The sequence below is a fragment of the Lepisma saccharinum genome, chromosome 29, assembly GCF_977018435.1.
Source record: "Lepisma saccharinum chromosome 29, izLepSacc3.1, whole genome shotgun sequence".
NCBI lineage: Eukaryota > Metazoa > Arthropoda > Insecta > Zygentoma > Lepismatidae > Lepisma > Lepisma saccharinum.
Genome location: NC_139257.1, coordinates 50,799,459 through 50,820,085, shown reverse-complemented (window position 1 = coordinate 50,820,085; position 20,627 = coordinate 50,799,459). Strand labels below are relative to the sequence as shown.

At 38.0% G+C, this 20,627-nt stretch overlaps 2 protein-coding genes across 4 annotated transcripts in view; one reads left to right on the top strand and one right to left on the bottom strand.

The window, feature by feature from the left end:
- Atg13 (Autophagy-related 13) overlaps positions 1-20,627 on the bottom strand; it is a 361,003-nt gene that overhangs the window by 136,482 nt on the left and 203,894 nt on the right. The gene's annotated exons all lie outside the window — the stretch shown is intronic.
- Positions 1-20,627, top strand: part of LOC145981335 (uncharacterized) — a 235,457-nt gene that overhangs the window by 93,386 nt on the left and 121,444 nt on the right. For all 3 annotated transcript variants that reach the window (XM_083114550.1, XM_083114551.1, XM_083114549.1), the window contains exon 2: positions 17,741-17,920. In XM_083114550.1, the coding sequence (XP_082970676.1) occupies positions 17,741-17,920 (180 nt within the window). The remainder of the gene's footprint in view (positions 1-17,740; positions 17,921-20,627) is intronic.

Genomic DNA, 20,627 nt, shown 5'->3' with positions numbered 1-20,627 from the left:
GTTGTAGAAGTGTTGGGGTTAGTAAACGTTAGACTTCTATAACTCGAAGTAGGCGATTTTGGCCCTCAATAACTCGAACCTTGACAAGTCGAAATCCTTGATACCTCGAATTTTTTCTTTTACCTCTCAAGTTCGAGATATCAAGGTTCCACTGTAATACCTATACTACAGGGTGTACTAAAAGTCACGCAACTTGAACTTACTTTAGCCTCTTGTCCATCCGACTGTTTTATTTCACCTGGGTATTGATTGAATAACACACTGACACGACCATTGTTGCCAGCACACGCATAATTTCGAAAGAAACACACGTTTATATGAATATGCCATATTTAAAAGGGGGGAGGAAATAAAAGTAGCTTCTCAAAACTCTCGAGCTTCTCTGATGGCGTGGTAACGTTGTCGCCTTCTAATCAATTGGTCTCGGGATCGATACCATGTGGAGGCACTCGGATCCCAGTTTAAAACAGTAGGTCCAGTCCCGATTAGCATATCTGTGCATAAAGTGGACTTAAGACAAAAACGCAATCAATCAAAACTCATGACTAGAGCTTGGAAGTTGAAGACCTACAAATTGCCAAAAAAAGACTATAAAAAGACCTAACAATATAAAAAAAGGACCTAGAAACGAAAAAATGACGTATAAATTAATTAATAACTTCAATTTTAATTACATATTTAATGAATAATAAAAAAATTAAAAATTCTGGTGGATGGAAAACACAGTGTGAAAAAAACTATATGAATGAAATGCATCTTCTTTCAGACATTATATATTTTTTAGATTAACATAATTTCAAAAATCATATTTGAAGAATCATATTTGGCCTAACCACACTAGGGTTACAGAAATAGGACTTGGGAAACTTTACCTCAGTTGGCATTGCAGTATATCACAATAGTCATCTCCAGCGCGACCTTCCAGACAAGTTACGGTTAGAGGACCTTGTACCGTACCTACTCCAGTCGTCCAAAAATGTTTTTCTCTCGTTTCAGGGATGGTTCAAATATATTTATTTATTTTTATTTCTTTACTACAGAAAGGATGTTTAAGAGGTGATGAACTGATGATGATTCGAATTGAGAATGGGCAGTAAAAACGTAGTCGAAAGAAGGTGAAGTTGCGAAAAAAGCAGTTAAGACCTAGATAAAGGCTAAAAATGGACCAATAAGCCAAAAAACGCCGAAAAAGGCAAAAAAGGACAACTAAACCCCACCTTTTTCTGGCCAACAATGACCCAAAATGAACATATATTATGTTGGGCCTCGTCTTCGGACACTAGGGAAAAAAAAAGATTTTTCCTCAACTTCCGAGTCGTACTCATGACAATGCAGTGAAATTTGCGACGTAGGACCTGCGAACGCCTAGTTAAGCCACTGGGAGAAGCGATAAATTGCAGGTGTAAAGTGCATAACTTCATAGATTCTCCACCACTTTCTAAACATTGATATCTTTTCAAACAACAGCGTTATTTCTCCCACACGAAAACATACAAACGGGCGCATATGATGATGGGATTATTCCATTCTATCTTCAACAAACCTTCACACGTGTTTCCATACGTGAAGGAGTCGCACTGGTAATAATTCAACTGTTAAAAACCAATAAGCATTGATCTCTTCCTTCTCCTCCCCATAAATTTCTCGGCTGTGTTGTCTTTGAGAAGCGGTGATTTATGAGAGTGTGCTGTAGGCGAGACGGTTGTTCGGCGAGACATCGCATACAGCAGAGACCACCAGGATTTCAAGATATTTCTGGAATCTTCGCTTCTTGGTTCGATCTACACACACAAAACTAAATGCATCATATCGATTGATGCACAAAAGTGTGTTTTATGGCTTCTTCAAATAATCCGATTTACATTTGATGCATTTGGGTGCATTTTTGTATGTCGTGAAAGAAACACCAAAGTGCATCATTTGATTCAAGTGAGGATTTATTTCAGTCGAGAGCACTTCAGTGCATCAGTTGATGTTCCTTGATGCACCTTCCTGCATCTTTTTGGATGATGCACTCAAACGTTTGGCCTGAGCTACAGAGTTTATGTAGCTCAGACGAAACGTTAAGTGCATCATCAAAGAAGATGCATTCTGATGCATCAAAACGCATCAAGGTGCATCAAAACGCATCAACTGATGCATCTCGACTGAAGGAAATTCTCATTTGAATCAAATTATGCACTTTGGTGTTTATTTCACGACATACAAAAATGCACCCAAATGCATCAAATGTGAATCGGATTCTTTGAAGAAGCCATAAAACACACTTTTGTGCATCAATCTATATGATGCATTTAGTTCTCTCAGTGTACTACGGTGCAATTCCATTGTCAAGTGTGTGAGTGACATTCAGACAAATTTACATTTATTCTTTAATTATTTTCTTAGCACCTTCAAATGTGGAACTCTTATCAATTCATGTAATTTCATTTTCCTTGATGAAAGTTATTTAATTTCAGAATATTCCTTCCCCATCTTAATTTTCAGCTACAGAAAATAGAGTTTTTGTAATTATGACGGGGTGACACTTCTGAGACATGACTTTTTGACCTTGCTCAGTCTTTCAGAAAACTCTGTGAAATGCATGGGTTTACTGAAACAATTTTATTTTATTTTCACATAGCAAACTTTACTCGACATTTAGATGCTTTTAGTTTCTAAAAATATTACTAGATATTTTTTTTTATAAACAAATTTTGCCTGTGACGGGTGTGACACCATGCACATTATTTACTTTGTAGGATTACGGAACAATGCAAAGGCTATGGAAATTATCATAAATAAATTCTTCAAACTAAGATTTGTTTTAGAAATGAAGTATGATAATTCAGAGCTTAACATATAGAAACAATCATTGAGAAAATTAGAACGAAAATAGAGTTAATTTAGTTTTATTATGGTATTGAAACTGAATTAAGTGGAGACACCACACATATAATCCAAGTTCTACATTAAAACTAATGTTTCTATTAATAATCCCAAATTCTGCATAGCTTTCCCTTTAATTTCATAACAACAACAAAATTAACCTTGCTTGTCCACTTTTACACGGAATGGCTTTACAGTCTTTTATGAAAGAATTAGAGAAATGGTTGCTTTTGAGATCTAAAGTATATTTGAGGAACTATATTATAAGAACGAACAAAATGAACTAGTGCATGCCTTCTCTAGTTATTTATTATAGTGTATATAACCTGTATTATTTTAATGAGTTTTTCATTGTTTCCTCATTTCAAAATTATGATGTAAATATGGTAGTATATAAATAATCCGTGGCATAACAAGAAATTATCGAAGGACGAACATTAAAATGTCCACGCTTGGTAGGAACGTAAATTGATAGTAGTTGATAAATAAGATATATATATATATATAATACAAAATATTTTAAACTTTGTGCCATGCTTACAACTTCAAAGCACATCCAATAAATGGGTAGGTCATGAAAGTGCTCTGTTTTGTCGGACCGCAACATCCTTGGTTGCAGCCCGACGAATGATGTCATATTCGACAAACATTGAAAGAGAAACACAAATTGAGAGTATTTGAAAAGAAGATCCTTTGGAAAATATTTGGGCCTAAAAGGGATGAGGAGACAGGTGAGTGGAGAAGGTTATACAGATATTATTAGAATAATTAAATCAAGAAGACTTAGGTGGGCAGGCCATGTGACACGAATGGGAGAGGAAAGAGGAGTTTACAGGTTTCTTGTTGGGAAACCTGGTGGTAAGAGACCTGTAGGAAGGCCAAGACGAAGTTGGAGGGATAATGTTGAGATGGACCTAAAGAAAATCGGTAAGGATGGAAAAGAGAATATAGATCTTGCTCAGGATAGGGACAGATGGAAGGCCTGTGCTGCTGCAGCCATGAACCTTCGGGTTTAAGAAGGCTAGAGAGTTAGTTAGTTATGCTTGGTAGCAAAGGGGGGAGGGCGCAAAACACATTCCTACCTAGGGCGGCAAAATATCTATACTTATCGCGGCCACAACTGGCGGCTGGCCTACTTTTTAGCTACATCTGTCAACCAATCGTCTTCGGGGGTGCGTCAGTTGCGAACTAAGAGCTGTAGGGGTAACATCGCTCTTCCGTTTCCACGTTGCCAAGCGTACGTCTGTTTTTGTCAATTACTTTTATTGGTTTCAATGTACAGTGTTTTGTGGACTAAATTTCCATGCTTTGTGGACTATTGTACTACAACTTTAACCCAGTAATGGTGCCGATCATATATATATATATATATATATATATATATATATATATATATATATATATATATATTGTATGATGTAAGTAAGTAAGTATATATATATATATATATATATATCTGGGTAAGGGTATCCGATGCTTCCATCAGCAACATGCAGTGCCTTGTGACTCGAAACTGCCCGATGTGAGTCGAAGAGAATTCAACTGATCGCTGATTCGTTGTTTCCCAAGCGCCAGTTGGAATTGCGAGCGGTGTAGCTACGAGGCTGCGATAGAATGTTGTGAATTTTAAGGCAACTTCTAACTCGAAATCCAGAAAACAGCAGCGATGGGACACGATGCTCTGACCACTAGTCACCCGGCAGGGACGCCGACTTGTCAAAATTATTGGGGGGCTCTGATCACTTAAATAAATGAATGAATGACTCACTCTCTCCCTTTTTTAAGTTTTGGCCTCAGAGTTCGGAATCTGATAGAAGCCCATGAATTCCTCAAAAATATCATTTTTTTTTATTGACAGTTCGAATGCAGAATATTAATTGTCCACGGATGGATGTCACAAGTTCCGTCAACCATAATAGCAAACATTCCCTACTTTTAATATCTGCTACCACGGAGCGCAAAACAGATCTCCCTTATATTGTATATCAATGATTTCGTTCTGAGAGCCATTTGTAGCCCAAACGTCCCATCCACTACCCTAGTTCATGCACAGCGTCTTTTGAAACCCTTTTTAGTAAAACATTTAACAATACTCATAATTACATACTTAGTATATAGTAATAAGCCATGTGTTTTGCAGTCTCTGGTTATAGCCCCCCAAAGTTGATGATCTAGAACATTTCAAATGTGGATTTAAAGTTAAGTTCATGAGGCACAATTCAGAGTGAACTTTACAAGAGAAGTAAAATAATACATTAGATCCTCTTAAGCAAAATTAATCGGAGGCTCTGCCCCAACATCGTTAACATTGGAGGGGCTCGAGCCCCCTCCCCTTAAGCCCCATTGAGTCGGCGCCTATGTCACCCGGTGAAAAAGCCACTTGGCAGGTCTTGGCCCCTCTCAAAGAGCCGTGAAGCCACGGAGTTTATTTCTTTTATTTAAAAAAGGGGGAACCTTTAAAAGTGGCAGGTTATTTCTAAACGCTACTTCAGTCCACGCTGAGAACATGAAAGAAAGGACCCAGGAGACTGAAGAATTAGGCCAAAGTCTTCCTTGCGGGGAACGAAGAATACGTTGTTGGGAACAATATCTCCACTGGATCGGTTGAGACTTAAAGAACATCACAAATAAACGCGTTTGTTTGATCTGAAAGGGAACTGTTGTAAAGGTGAGGTATCCCACGTTGCACAGGAATGTAAGGAGAACGTGTAAAAGGAATTTAAGCGCTCGTTGTTCCTTTCAAGGTGTGAACAAATGCAGGTTAAAATACACAGCACAACAAATTTGAAAAGATTTCCTGTCTTTTAGATGAAATCATGTGATTTGGACTAAACCAAGAATGCAGAATGGAAGTATGAAAACCGTATGGTTCTATCACGTACCAATTTTATTGGACAGTCATCTGATGCATTGCTACAAGTATGTGTGGAAGTCTTATTGCTAGGGCTCGGAATTTGAGGAACAATTTTTTTTTTCCTAGTGTCCGAAGACGAGGCCCAACATAATATATGTTCATTTTCGGTCATTATAGGCCAGAAAAAGGTGGGGTTTATTTGGCCTTTTTCGCCTTTTTCTACGTTTTTTGGCTTATTGGTCCATTTTTAGTCTTTTTTTGGGTCTTAACGGCTTTTTTTTTTGCAACTTCACCTTCTTTCGACTAGGTTTTTACTGCCCATTCTCAATTCGAATCATCATCAGTTCATCACCTCTTAAACATCCTTTCTGTAGTAAAGAAATAAATAAATATATTTGAACCATCCCTAAAACGAGAGAAAAACATTTTTGAACGATTGAAGCAGTTACGGTACAGTGGGATCCATGAGTATTACCGGGCAAATTGTCCATCACCATGCTCGTGCGCTTTATTTGACCCAATAAGAGCTTCAAAAATTAAAAGAAATCTCAAAACAAGTTGTTGACAACTTCTACAGCAGCATACATAAAATCCATAATTTAAAAACATATAGGATGTAAGAGAAAAATTAATGAAAATAGTCGTGGACAATTTGCCGTGCAATACTAGTGGATCCCACTGTACAAGGTCCTTTAACCGTAATTTGTCTGGAAGGTCGCGCTGTAAGTGGCAACTTTATCTTGTTTCGAAGCTTTCAGTTTTTTCGCACTGTGTGTTCCATACCACCAGAATTTTGTATTTTTTTTATTCATTAAATATGTAATTAAAATTGAAATTATTATTTAATTTGCATCACATTTATACGTCTTTTTTCAGCTTTTAGGTCCTTTTTTTAATATTTTTAGGCCTTTTCATAGGTCTTTTTTTTGGCAATTTATAGGTCTTCAACTTCCGAGCACTACTTATTACAATACACAGTAAGAAAACACAGTAACAAAACCTATGAAAATGACATTGTGGAGCATTTAAGCTTGTACATATCTGCAGCGGTCTCCCGATGATAGGTCAACAATAGTCTGCAAGCATACTGCAGTTCCAATGCATGGGCGGAGTTCGAGCTTTTGCTTTGGGGGGCCAGACTCTGGGAGAAGCATATGATGTACCTGAGGGTTATTGAATATCCCTTAGTTTATAAGGGGTTCGGAGGCCTTCCCACGGGAAATTAAAAACAAAACAAAAAAACTTAAAAACACTGAGTTCTAGGCCTTTTAGATTTGAAAATGTTAAATTTCCTCTCTTAAGGCCGTACTAAAGGCAATTTTGTGGTAATTTTTCGATAACAGATGGCAGCACCGTTTGCCATGGCAACCGAGGGCCATGTTGCCAGATCTCCGCGTAATCAAGGTAGATACATATAGGTTGGTCGATTAGGGTACTCCTTGATGGGATATGACGTCACGTTGGTTAGCAGATTTTATTGAAAAATCTAAGTAGATGTGGAGCAACGTAATTGTTTATCATGAGATTTTAGTTGTATGCTCTTATTGAAAAAAAATACAACAATTTATCAGCAATGCAAGATAGTAATAGTCGTAATAGTAATATAAAATCCCTTGTATTGTATTATGTATTTCTTTTAATATTTCGAAAGCAGAAGAGAACGTACAAAGATAGCTGTAGTTAATTCAAACACGAAATGCATAAAGTAAGAAGAGTAATTGAAACAATTGAAAACATTTTGCAATTACGTTTGAAGTGAATGCTGCATTGACTGTAGAATTCACTTTATATGACAGTACTTGAACATATTTATATCTTTTATCGGTGACGTTAGCAGATTTTCTTCATAAATTTGCAGAATTTCAGTGAACATCTTGTAAATATTTATAAATATTAGCGCTCTCTAACGATCCTCAATCTTTTATCCTTCAAGTGAATAAACATGTAATTCTGCACTCTTATTTTTACTGAGTTTTAATATCGCGATTTTCGCGATTTTGAAAGAAAAATGTCAGAAGAATCCTGGATACACAATAGAAGACATATTTGTTATTTTTATAATAGTTCAGTATTAAATACAGTTTTGTAGCGCATCTAATTTATTTGCATATCATGTTACCACACAATGTCCTGTTTCATAGTTCTTTACGGATTTGGTCTTATCTGGTTTTCAGTTCTGCAGCTGATGTAGAATCTTTGGAAGTATCAGTAACATTTTCAAGCAACAGTAACTGTAAACTACTTACGTTATGAAATTAGTAATTGTAACTCAGTTATTTTTTCCACCAAACTAGTAAGTTGTACAATTACTTTACTGCATGGAAAGAAATATTAACTTGAACCAAATGTTCTCCTCAAAGAATGGGTAAATTGACGATTATTAAAGGCGGCCCCCGTGGCGGAGCTTGTACAACTTACTAGTCGACCTCTGTGGCGGAGTTGTTAGCAGAGCGCGCTACAACGCCAGGGGTTCCAGGTTCGAGTCCCGGGTAAGGCATGGGTATTTGTGTTTGTCCAGATGATAAGAAACAAAGAAAATGTAACAATTGAAAAGTGTAAAAGTGAGAACAAGTGTGAATAGTGGGGGATACCTCCGTGTAAGGGGTATTTCCTTTTTACAAAAAAAAAAAAAAAAAAAAAGTGGTTAGCACATCGCGCTACGACGCCAGGGGTCCCGGGTTCGAATCCTGGCCTGGGCATGGATGTTCGTGAGTGTCCATTCATCAATTTCATCATATCCACTCATCTCCATCATCGTAAACTAGCCAAAAGTGGCACAAAAAGCTAAGTAAAACAAAGCAAATCAATCCTCGAGACCATGAGGACAATTTTGTATTTTTTTCGTCAAGAGCCAGGATGTATCCCAAGTTTATTTGTATTAGAACACTTACCATATAAGACTACAATAATAATCTCCAACAATCCTCATGGACACAATAATTTTATAGTTCAACAAAAATTCTAAAAAATATTTGGTTTGCTCAACAAAATGAAATGAAATGTTAATCGTCATTGCTTTGTAACAGAAGTTTACTGTGAATTTTATTGCCTCAATGTTTGTACATGAAATGTAAGAACTAAGTTATAATTTCATGAAACTTAATGCTTAGCATTTAGTGGTCATCGGTCGGTAAAAAGGACATCGCGCTTGCAACTCATGATCCGAACAACGTCTTACGAGATGAAACAAATGTAGAGTAAAGTAACTGTAATATTAACTATGTCAAGTACTTTCTAAAGAACAGTAATAACAGTAATTATATGCGAATTACTTTCTCAAGTGATTAACTCGGAGTTACTTTTAAAGAGTAATTCAAACACTGCTGATATATCATCGAGTTCAGCAACATATTAGTATGAATTGCGAGGGAAGTTGAGCCTCCCACTTGGCAAAGTGGTAACGTAATTGCCTTGTAATACAGGAGTCCCAGGTTCGATAGACGGTGAGTGTACCATGATCGTCAAATAAGAATGGGACAACTAGATCCTGAAAGTCTCCCTTCTCTGCAATGCGTCTTGTGTGTTGTCTAAATCTACGGCGATGAGTGATGTAATGGCAAGTTCTGTCACTGCCGTTGAGTTAGGCAACACACATAACGCATTGCAGGGATGCAGGTATTTCAGAATATAGGTGTCCCATTTTTATTGCCGGTGACTGTATATAGTGGTTTGGATCACACTGTAAACTGTAGGTCCAGTCCCAATTAGCCTTTCTGTGTATAAAGAAGATTTAAAAAACGTATTTCGAGGGAAGATACAATACAGTAATACATACCATTAGAATAGAAGTTCAATAGCTTACAAAATAATTGTTTACAGGGACTACTAAAACTAGATTTTCGGGATATATAAAATCATATTTACGTTGTTGTTTCAATGCATATTTATTATTTTTCTTTATCGTACCCTGCAAAACATTATTGCGCTCTCTGAGAGCAGTGTTGGCGATTGGGTTCCAAAACTGGGAGAGGGCAGGGACACTTTAATTTCCATTGGTAGATGAGGTTTTGTATAGTAGTGGGGTAAAAGTGGGACCATCTGCCCCTCCCCCTAATTGCCGCCACTGTCTGAGAGATATGCTTTTTGCAAATCATCATCGTATTCAGGAAGAAATGTATTTCCTTAGGATTTTTGAAAATACCTCTAAAAATTTAAACTTCCAAGAATATCAATGAATGCGTGCCAATGCTTCACAGACAAGAAATGTAAGTCACACCCCTGGCACTGTTTTTTCTCCTGTTTCACCTAATATACAATTTACAATTGATGACCACTTGCTATCAGATATTATTAAGGCTTGAAACAATTTCTTGAGCATATTTTGGACTCTTGATTTCTAGTAAATCATCACCATTCAATCAAGTGTCTACGCTAACAAGCAAAAATGTATGTACTCTTCCATGTAAAGTTCAAACAGTCCACTTTGTTGATTTACAGTATATTCCGTAGAAGCTTATACACCAACTGCCATGGTACGCAACTGCCATTGTCGGTCAAACCTATTGTCCTTTTGTACAAATTTCAATAGTGCTCTTTACTATTGGTAGAAGACACTTCGATTAGTTTCTCAAATGCTCATCTGCAAAAGGAACAAATAAAAATAGTTTTAACATCGTATATGAGACTATGAACTTACAAAGCATGTTTAAAAAATATTGATATTACTTTGTTACAACCTTAGACAAGTTGAGTTAATAATGGAACTTACAGATGTTGAGTAAATGGATTTGAAAATAATGGATCCAATTGGCACTATAATGCTTAACGATATCGTCCTGTTATTAAAGGGCAGTTTGGTTCACGATATGAGCTCACTTCAATGATCTAACTTTATAATGAATGTTAAATATGATGAGCCTAAAACAGAAATTGGCAAAATAATTGTTAGAAATATTTTCATAGTAGAGTGATGATTGCAACGCTATATTGAGTGAGGTTCCTCCAGGTTCGAATCCTGGTTTCATGTATGTATTTAATCATTATCTTTGTTCCAATCATCCATTTTATCAAATCATTATTCATCATCATTGTTCCAAGGAGCAGAAGTTGGAGGTAAAATAACAGAAATACATTATGAAATGGAAATTCAGTTCCTACTATATTTTTATTTGAATTATTATAGTAGACCAGCCAAGAAGCAAAAAAGCTTAAAAAACTTTTATCTGCATGGAATGTTAATAATAGGCATCCATGCAAAATCAATCAGTCATAGGTCTGAGAGAAAAACTAGTCAAGCTTCAAACTCACTGGTATTCGAAGTAAACTATTTAGTACAAACGGCTACTGAAATCCAATCTGATATTGAACCAAATATACGTAGCATAATCAGGACAAATTATGATTTCTATGAAGCTCTGTGTCATCCACAATTAAATTATTGCCCTTGTACTTGCAAGTATGGGAACATTTATCTATACCGGTACTCATTTTGCAATTCTCAGTAAACATACAGACTTGTGTTCGATAGACGGTAAGATTTTAGTCTCATAACTGTTAGGGTGTACTTTTACACTTTAAATATATACAGCATCAAGTTATTGGACGAAATGCACTCTCATTATGAGCCGTCCTAAATTTTAAAAGGACAAGAAAACAGAAGAGCTTCATACAGTTTATAAAACCGGTTTTCTGACGTGTTTCTGTAAAGGAAGATAACAGAACTGTGTCCGAAACTTGCAAACATTCAGGGATCTCACATTACATCTATTCGAATCAAACCTAACTTAGCCTGACCTACTTAATACATATGAATATTTGCTAGCTGCTTCAAAAATAAAAAGAGAAAATCTCTTGTAGAAAATAGGTCAGCAAGTACTCGTTTCAACCATGTACAAGGGCAAAGTAAAAAACATTTAAACAAACTACTGATTTGTAATAAACATTCCGATGTTGTACATGTGAATAGCACGAGTTTCCTAGGTTTGGAAATTAACTTACAGGAATGAAAATAGAGCATTTTATGCAATATTGATTTAATGATATCAGATATAATCTATATTAAGCTACGTATATTTTATGCTATAGTAATGATCTCAAAACGGTAGTTATTAGGATTATGCCTAATGTAAAATATAACATTCTATTCTGATTTTAGATTTACAAAGAATTATCAACTTCGTTTGGAAGTTAAAAAAGTCATGCAGTGTCAAGCGATATTCTCACCGATATTACATCAGAAGATATTTCTTCAACATGTAAATAAATTATACATTTTGCCTATATTTCAAACATTTTGCCTTTGATGGATAATATTAAGCAACAAGCAATTAAATATTAAGACTTACCTTCGAGCTTATTCAGCTTTTTAACATCCTCCGTGGAATATTTGTTCCCTTGTTCTCGTATCTGTACGGAATTCGATATCCTCTGGTAGCTTGGTTTCATTTTCACTCTTTCAAGAACTTGCATTGATCAAATCGTTAGACAACACGGAATGAAATATTGGCAACAGTGTATGCTAAATCTGCACCACGGAGTATTTTGCGACGAAACGCCACTTCAAAAGTTTTAATGATAAGCACAACTCTCTGAAGGTACGAAATGTTTTCATTTTTTCACATAGTATTTAAGATGCTTGCGGGAAGAACATGTGATTTTTGTTTCACCACGAAATCTTCCATACTAGTCATAAAAGAAAGAAAATGCACCGGTATTAACAAAACTACCACTTCAGCGCCATCTGTACGCAGCAGTTTGAACATGACGGAGACCTTATATTTTCTGTTATTTACTTAAATCCCTTCAATCGTAACAAAATTATAAGGTTCACATGTTCTAGTGAATAAAATAATCTTTTATATCGGAAAATTTCTTCCTTACCGAATCTATATTAGTTGTACGGTTACCCTTAGAAATTTGGGTCTATGCTTTAGCATGGCTTTAGAACCCCCTTAAGTAAACAAATATTAATTACCAGGTAACCAAGAAAGTTCATGCGGTTTTTACAACTGCCCGTAGTTTTCGTGGGGTAGTACGCAGTTCAGCCACCAGGGGTACATGTATGTGTGATTGGCGGAAAGCTCATTCCTTGGCACGTCGGCTAACGTAGATAACAGGTCGCAGTCGATAGTTCAGGAGCAAGTATTCACAGTGAACCATGGCTGTGTCGAATGCAGTAATCAGGGCGTGTTTACTGTAGGAGTACAAGTTGGGCACAAAAGGAGCGGAAGCAGCAAGAAAAATATGTGCAGCGTTTGGAGAAGGTACAATTAGTGAACGGACAGCGCAAAAGTGGTTTCAGACCTTCTCGAGTGGCGATGAGACACTGGCAGACAAACCTCGATCGGGCAGACCGAAATCTCTCGATGTGGACCAACTGAAGGCAGCAATTGAAGAGGATTCAAGTCAAACGTGTCAAGTACTCGCTCAACGATTTGCGGTAAGTGCTGAAACAATTCGTGTGCACTTGCATGAACTTGGCAAATCATGGAAACTGAGTAAGTGGGTCCCGCACGAGCTGACTGCTGCGAACCGTCTCCAACGACTGAACATTTGCGCTTCCTTGCTCACTAGGAACAACAACTGTCCAATTTTGGACCGCATTTTGACGTGTGATGAAAAGTGGGTAATGTACGATAACAAGAAACGCTCATACCATTGGCTATCGTCAAATGACACCATACCTTTAACTCCAAAACCTGCTCTTCATCAGCGGAAGGTGATGCTGTGTGTCTGGTGGACTACGGCTGGGATTGTGCATTATGAGTTCTTGGAAAGTGGTAAAACCATCAACAAAGAGGTGTACTCCGCGCAATTGCAAAGAGTGGCCGAACAGCTTGCAAAAAAACAACCTGCATTAGTGAATAGGAAGCGTGTTCTTTTCCACCAAGACAACTCTAAACCGCATACAGCAAAGATGACCCTGGAGGTGATTTCTTCTCTCGGCTGGGAACTTCTGCCACATCCAGCGTATTCACCCGACATCGCTCCATCAGACTACCATCTCTTTTTGTCTATGGACAACCATATGCGCAATCGACATTTCCAAACTCGCGAGGAGGTTGAAAACGCGGTGGTGCAGTTTTTTGCGGCCCTACACAAAGACTTTTTCAAACATGGCATCTACAGGCTTGTACAAAGATGGGAGAAGGTTGTAGAAGCGGATGGTGGATATTTTGCAGAATAAATATAAGGTAAACACATTTGTTTTGGACCTTTTCTTCTTTGTACTAAAACCGCATGAACTTTCTTGGTTACCTGGTAGTATATTGGTTGTCAGTTTTAAAAGAAGCAAAACAGTACGATTATTGCATTTTGCATTTCATTATTTTTTTATTGATACAATACTCGTATTACTTTAAAAGAGTTACGGTACAATAGTAAGCTTCAGAAATTTTAGAAAAATTAAATTGAAAAGTTCTTTTGATGCCTCAGTAGTAACTGTTGACTCAACACAAAGTCATTTTACGTTTTTTTTCTTTCTTCAAACTGTACACATCAATCAAATCGTCTAAGACCCGCTATTGCGGAGCATGCCAAACGTCAAGATTTGCGGTATGGCTTCATAACAAAAATGTAGTAACTGAACTTAATCATATGTTATTAGTTTAGTCTTCTTTAAGTTGGGACTCCGCCTATGTTCCAATGTCTTCTGAAGCGCTTTTCAAACGCGGCAATGTCTTCGTGGAACCTTTCCCCATCTTCATCACAGACTGCTCCCTGGTTTTGCAGGAAAGAGCCACATGCGAGTCCAGAAAGTGTAATTTGAGGGACACGCGACACCCCATGACGAAGTCAGTGCACCATGTCACGAAGAAAGGCTTCATAATTGTGTGCTTTGACATTACCCAGGAGACTAATTAGAACACAGCAACTGGAATGCCTGCCTTTGCTCGGTCAGAAAGTGTAGAATCAAACGTGCCATCATGAAGAACGGCTCTAATTTGTGAGCCAATAAACACACCTTGCTTAAACTTTGCCTCACTTAAGCGTGGGAACTTCGTCCAGAGGTACGTGAAAGCTTGGCCTTCTCGGTCTAATACTTTGACGAAAATTTTCATCAAACCAAGCTTGATGCGTAATGGTGCAGAAATATATTTTGATTGATTGATTTAATTCAAATTTTTCGTTGCGTCGGCACGTGTGGTCATTTTGCACCCTTCAATATATGCAGGAGAATATCTCCTTATATAAAATTCTTACTTAAAATGTAAGGGGTGTAAACGCCGAAAGATTGTAGAGGAACCTGCACAAGACAAAAAACAATACATTAAAAAGTGGAATTAACTAAAAGCTTCCTCACAGACCAGCTCTTCTCAAAAAGCTAAAATTATTTGATAAAACACTGTCATCATCTAACAACAAGGATGACAAACAACTGAGAAGATTAAAAGTCAGCGGGAGGATAGCAAAATCGGCACATTCAACGAGAGTATGTAGAATACTTGAAACGACATTACAAATACGACAGACCGGAGAGTCCAACTCTTGCAGCAAGTGACCATGGGTTAGACGACTGTGTCCAATGCGCAGTCGAATAAGAACTTTTTCTTTACTAGAGGGACGGGCGAAGAACGTCATGGTGGGTTTAATCGCGTGAAGCTTCTTTCTCATTGCCACATTTTTTGGCTACTAATTGGATATCGTGATATGTTATTGGTGAGAGGATTGTACGCCTGTCGTGGCGGCCAGTGTTTACGGACATAACGATTATCTCTGTCCCGACTGTCCACTCACAGAGGAAGCAACAGTATTTCGTGTAACCTTCTTGCATGAATCTTATCCTGTCATACCAATGTACCATTTCGAGCATTAATTCTTTGTAACACAGGAGAAATACACTTTCGGATATTGCACAGTGGGATCCATGAGTATTACCGTGCAAATTGTCCATGACTATTTCCATTAATTACTCTCTTACATCGTATGTAGTTTTAAGCAATAGTGCAAAGGTTGTCAATAGCTTGTGTTGAATTCTCTCTTAATTATTGAAGCTCTTATTGGGTCAAATAAAGTGCACGAACATGGTGATGGACAATTTGCACGGTAATACGCATAGATCCCACTTTACATCCAACGGCGAAAGAAACCGTATGCAAATTGTCCACCACCATTTCAATTCGGTCTGTATTACACATTGTGATAACAATGAATTGAAACAATGACGTCAATTAGCAGAGAACAATGCCTGCTTCGAACCAACATAGTTTCATTCCTTAAAGCAACACAGGATGTAGAATAAAAAGGTAATTAATATAGCGGTGGACAATTTTCCTATCATTATCTTTGCCGTTGACTGTACCATACGTTTATTATGTAACTTTCAAACTTTTGTCTTTTTGTCTAAATGACACGTGATACACGGAAACAAATTGCAGATTCTTTTTGTCATGCACAAATACATTAGAAACACACATTTTCATCTAAAGAACAATTTTCGTGTTGTGTAGTGTTATTCGGTGATGGATCCGAAACGGACGTTTCAAAATCTCTTGCGTCTTTTTAGTTGTTTTTTTTCTATACAATAGCAGCAATTTGGGTTAAAAACCTGGAGGAGCAAGGTGCCAATACTTAAGGGGGGGCAGTCCCCTGTCATTTAGTACATAATATTTAAGCCCCTATCACACGGAACTGGATTTCTAGTAGGAATGCACTAGTTGGCGCTGAACTGACTTTCTAGGTAGCAATCATGGCCGCCTGGCTGACTGCTTGACTGGTTTGGGGGAATGTTCTAATTGCTACTTGCTTTCCTCGACTGGATTCTGTGGAACAGCCAATCACAGCAAAGTTTCGCCACGTGAAGATAATCTGCGAGTGTGCAAGGGAGCGCTTTAGTCTGTGGTTTCCGAGTGTTACTCCAGCAATGTATAAGGTATACATTCTTCCATACGTGTACAGTAAACGTTGTAAAGTATGTATTTAAGCAGCGCCATTGTTTTGTACCTAATGACGTTTTATACGAAACGTTATTCCTATCGTTTGAATAGTTATCGGCTTTTAAAAATGTGAGGTGCTGCATTGTTTACATCTCACGCGGCCGCCATTACAACTTCCCTCGTATGGGAACAAGTGTCTGTCGACAAGTACGCTGATAAGTATCGTGTGAGGCGAAAACTAGCAAATTGATAGCCAGTCTAGCGCTAACTAGGGTATACCTACTGGTCTTCCAGTTCCGTGTGAGGCGGGCTTTAGCATAATGCGGGAGCAAAAGTGGCAAAAAGTGGAGGGCAACTGCCCCCCACCCCCCTAATCGCCGACACTGCCAGGAGAAGAATATGAGAAGCATGACTGGGTTTGTACGATATATAGGGAAGGGGTGATTTTCTGAATAATATTATTACAATTTTAACAATTTCATTATGGGAAACATTCTGAGTGAACATATTATTTTGATTGTTTTGTTTGTGTGCTCCGCTGTTTGTTTGAGGTATATTGTTACACTTAAGACCATGTGGATCAGTTTCAGTGTCCAGCCAGACACGAGCTTCTGGAAAGATCCTAAACCGCCCCTCCCCCGTAGACCTTCCCCCGCGGCGAGCTGGAGAAAGAGAGGTCTGTGCGATGGATGGAGAGAACTTAGCATTACGCCTATGGGAGTATTATTTGAGTTGTGGAATACGAAACTTCCAATGGCGTAGAAAATCACATGAACGGAAAGAGTACACGTTGAAGATTTTATTTGTCATCGGCAAAGTTGAAACCCCCATTTGATTAGCCGTAACTTGAAGTTCTTGTCAACATAAGGAATGCATGCAATTCTGAAAATATTTATTCATCATATTTTTCAAACGTGTCTAGAACTTGAAAAACCGCTTCTACTTGCAACATGGGGAGAAATTGAGAATCTATTGTATAGTCGGGTTGTTTTTCTAGTAAAGGTGCCCATTCTGACGATATTAAAATAAATGCACACTGGTGCGGGAGTTCTTCGGAGAGAACGATAGCTTAAATTTAGGCGTTATTATTATTATTTTTTAATTTTTAAATCTACTTTATGCACACGTGGAATTCATATAGAATTGTTTTCTCTAGCAATGCCAACGACACGTGGGATTAATTGCCTGATTATCTTGTTTTCAGATCTCGCCTCTGCAGGCTGCGACATTCCTGCAGCGCCCCCTCACGGCAGCCACCGTGCCCTCATGGGAGGAAAAGTCCTGCAGTTCCGGTGCGCCTCAGGGTACCAGCTGGAAGGTGTCGGCACCATCGCATGCATCCATTCCCATTGGTCCCATCCCGTACCACAGTGTGTCCCATATGGTAAGTGCTGGTTCTATAACTTTATCATTGTTTTCTTCCAAACCTTAAATATGAACACCATGTAAAATGAGTGAGTTTTCAAATGGCAGACAAGGGTTCAACTACAGAATTTTATCTGACTAGCTTTTCACATTGCACCGTCTTTGTACTTCCACATGCAGCCTGGAAAATAGGACTGCATTTTACCTGTCGGCCATGGGAATTGATAAAAAAAATTGTAGAGGAGTCAGGCCATTGATAAAACTTGAATAGTAGCAATAATAATCATAATAACTAATAACATTATTATTATTATTATTATTATCATGGTTGATATAATGTAATAAAATATACAATTTTATTCCAATTTTTTTATCATTATTATTCCTTGGGGGAGACTTTTCAACTTGATTCACGAGATACGTGATCCAGTGCAACCAACCGGTGGCGGCAATTAGGGAGGCGTGGGGGGCAACTCCCCCCCGCACTATGGCTAAGCTAATGCTAATGCTTAATGCTAAGCATTGTTTACCAAGGAAAAGTAAACTGTCCTTGTCCCCCAGTTTTGACACCCAATCGTCGCTACTGAGTGCAACTGTTTTCATTATATTTTTACATTCCGTGCAGTCATTGTACTGAAATGCAAAGTTACTATGTCCTGTTATTAACTTTTATATAACTCGTTCAAGAAAATGCGTTACTAAGGACAAATATTAGTTCTAAAGTTTGTTTATTTGGCGTCCTACCTAAAACTCTATTTTTTGGAATTTCAAAAACCATGGAACCGTTTATTCTTTGTAGGAATATATATATATATATATATATATATATATATATATATATATATATATAAAGTAAAAAAAGTAAAGTGTTCCCCTATGCTCAGCACCACGCCATGAAGGCGTATAGGGGGTGCGGGGGTAACGCCCCACACTTTCTTGATCCGGTCGTGAATGTAGTGTTGCCCACGAGACGAGACTTTGGCCCGTCTCGTCTCGTGGAGTCTCGTGGAAATGCTGTCTCGTCTCGAAAATATTCGTTTGTCTCATGACACATGGTCAATCTCGTCTTGTCTCGAATTTTTAAAAGCCTGTCTCGTCTCGTCCCGTGGACAACACTACGTGAGTGGGGGTGATGTGATCAGCACCACGCCTCTGACCGCCTTTACCCCTCAGGGTTTCCCCCAGGTACCCATGTTATTCGACGCTGGGTGGGCGCAGGGGCCGCTTCCATCGTTAGAAAAGTTCCCAGATTTGAACCGGCCGGGGATCGAACCCGGGACCTTTAGCATGGTAGTCAGACGCGTTACCGATTATATATATATAAACATAATCTTGTTTCTGTATTTTACATTCATTACTTCGATCTAAGAAAGTTTTTATTTCAGTTATTCTGTTCGAATATTAACTTAACTTTATTTCTGTTGCTAACAATAAGAATGACAAGCGACATCAATTTACGGGGGGCTTACAGATATGGCTTAGTTCTGCAATCGTACGGCTTACAGCATAGCATATCGGATCTTGCGTATAGACTGCGGTAGCCAGCAACGCTTTTGAAAAGAAGAAACACTATTATTTTGTGTATTTGAATTCCTTTTTCTTCTATCTCTCTTTCTCTAGGTCTTCATCTTCCTCTCTATGCCTTAAAATCTATTTTTTCTTGTTAATTCTCTCTCTCTCTCTCTCTGATTTTTTTACTACATTTTCTCTTCAGTGTTCTTCGCTCTTTTTCCATTCCCTCTTTTTATTTTCTATTTTATTTCTCTTTTTTCTGCTTTATTTTCTCTCTCTCTCTCTCTCTCTCTCTCTCTCTCTTTCTCTCTCTCTCTCGAGCTTCTTTTCTATTCCACACTTGTTTTTAGTTCTGTCCCTTTTTCTTACTCAGATTCCCTCTATACGTCATTCCTTTATTGCTCATTCTGCCTTCCTTCTCCGGTGCCTTTGCAACATTTAAGGCGAGGAGATACAGTTACGCACCAATTGTGCATTTATTTCAGTATCGCCCGAATGGGCACTGGTACTAAAACAAACCCTCGGTGTATCCAAGAGTATGAATTTCTCTCCATGTTGCAAGTGCAAACATTTTGTTATGTTGATTATTAAGCTGGACACGATGTTTGGAAAATATGATGAATAATAATTTTCGTAATCCCACGTATTCCTTATGGGGAATCAACTTCACCATCAAGTTACGGCTAATCAAATGGAAGTTTCGACTTTTCCGCTGATGAAATTCATCTTCAAACTGCCCTCTTCCCGTTGACATCTCTTTCTATTCCATCGGAAGTTTTATATTCACAAGAGAATGAATCAAATCATACTCCCATATGATCAATGCTTTTTCCCTTGCCTCCTGGCAGTGTTGCCAAACCTGATGAGCAAAAAAGAACTAAATTTCACCTTAAATGGAGTTAAAACTGACTCTCATGGAGCTAGATTTACGATTGCTGGATAAAGTGCCTTCTAGGGTAATGTTAGTTGTCAAAGGGGTGGGGCACTGCTATTATCGTTAACTCTAAATTGATGACAATTTATTCTTAGTTTTCAACATCTAGATCCGGCGGCATCGCCCATCTCAATAATCCACCGGTGGTGATATCAAATCGAAAGTAAATAATTCCCTGACGACAATATTATGTCAATTTCACGTCTAATATTGCGCTGTAAAGAAGTAGCTGGGGAGATAAGAGGGAGTGGGGCAACGCAGCCAATATAACAATATCACG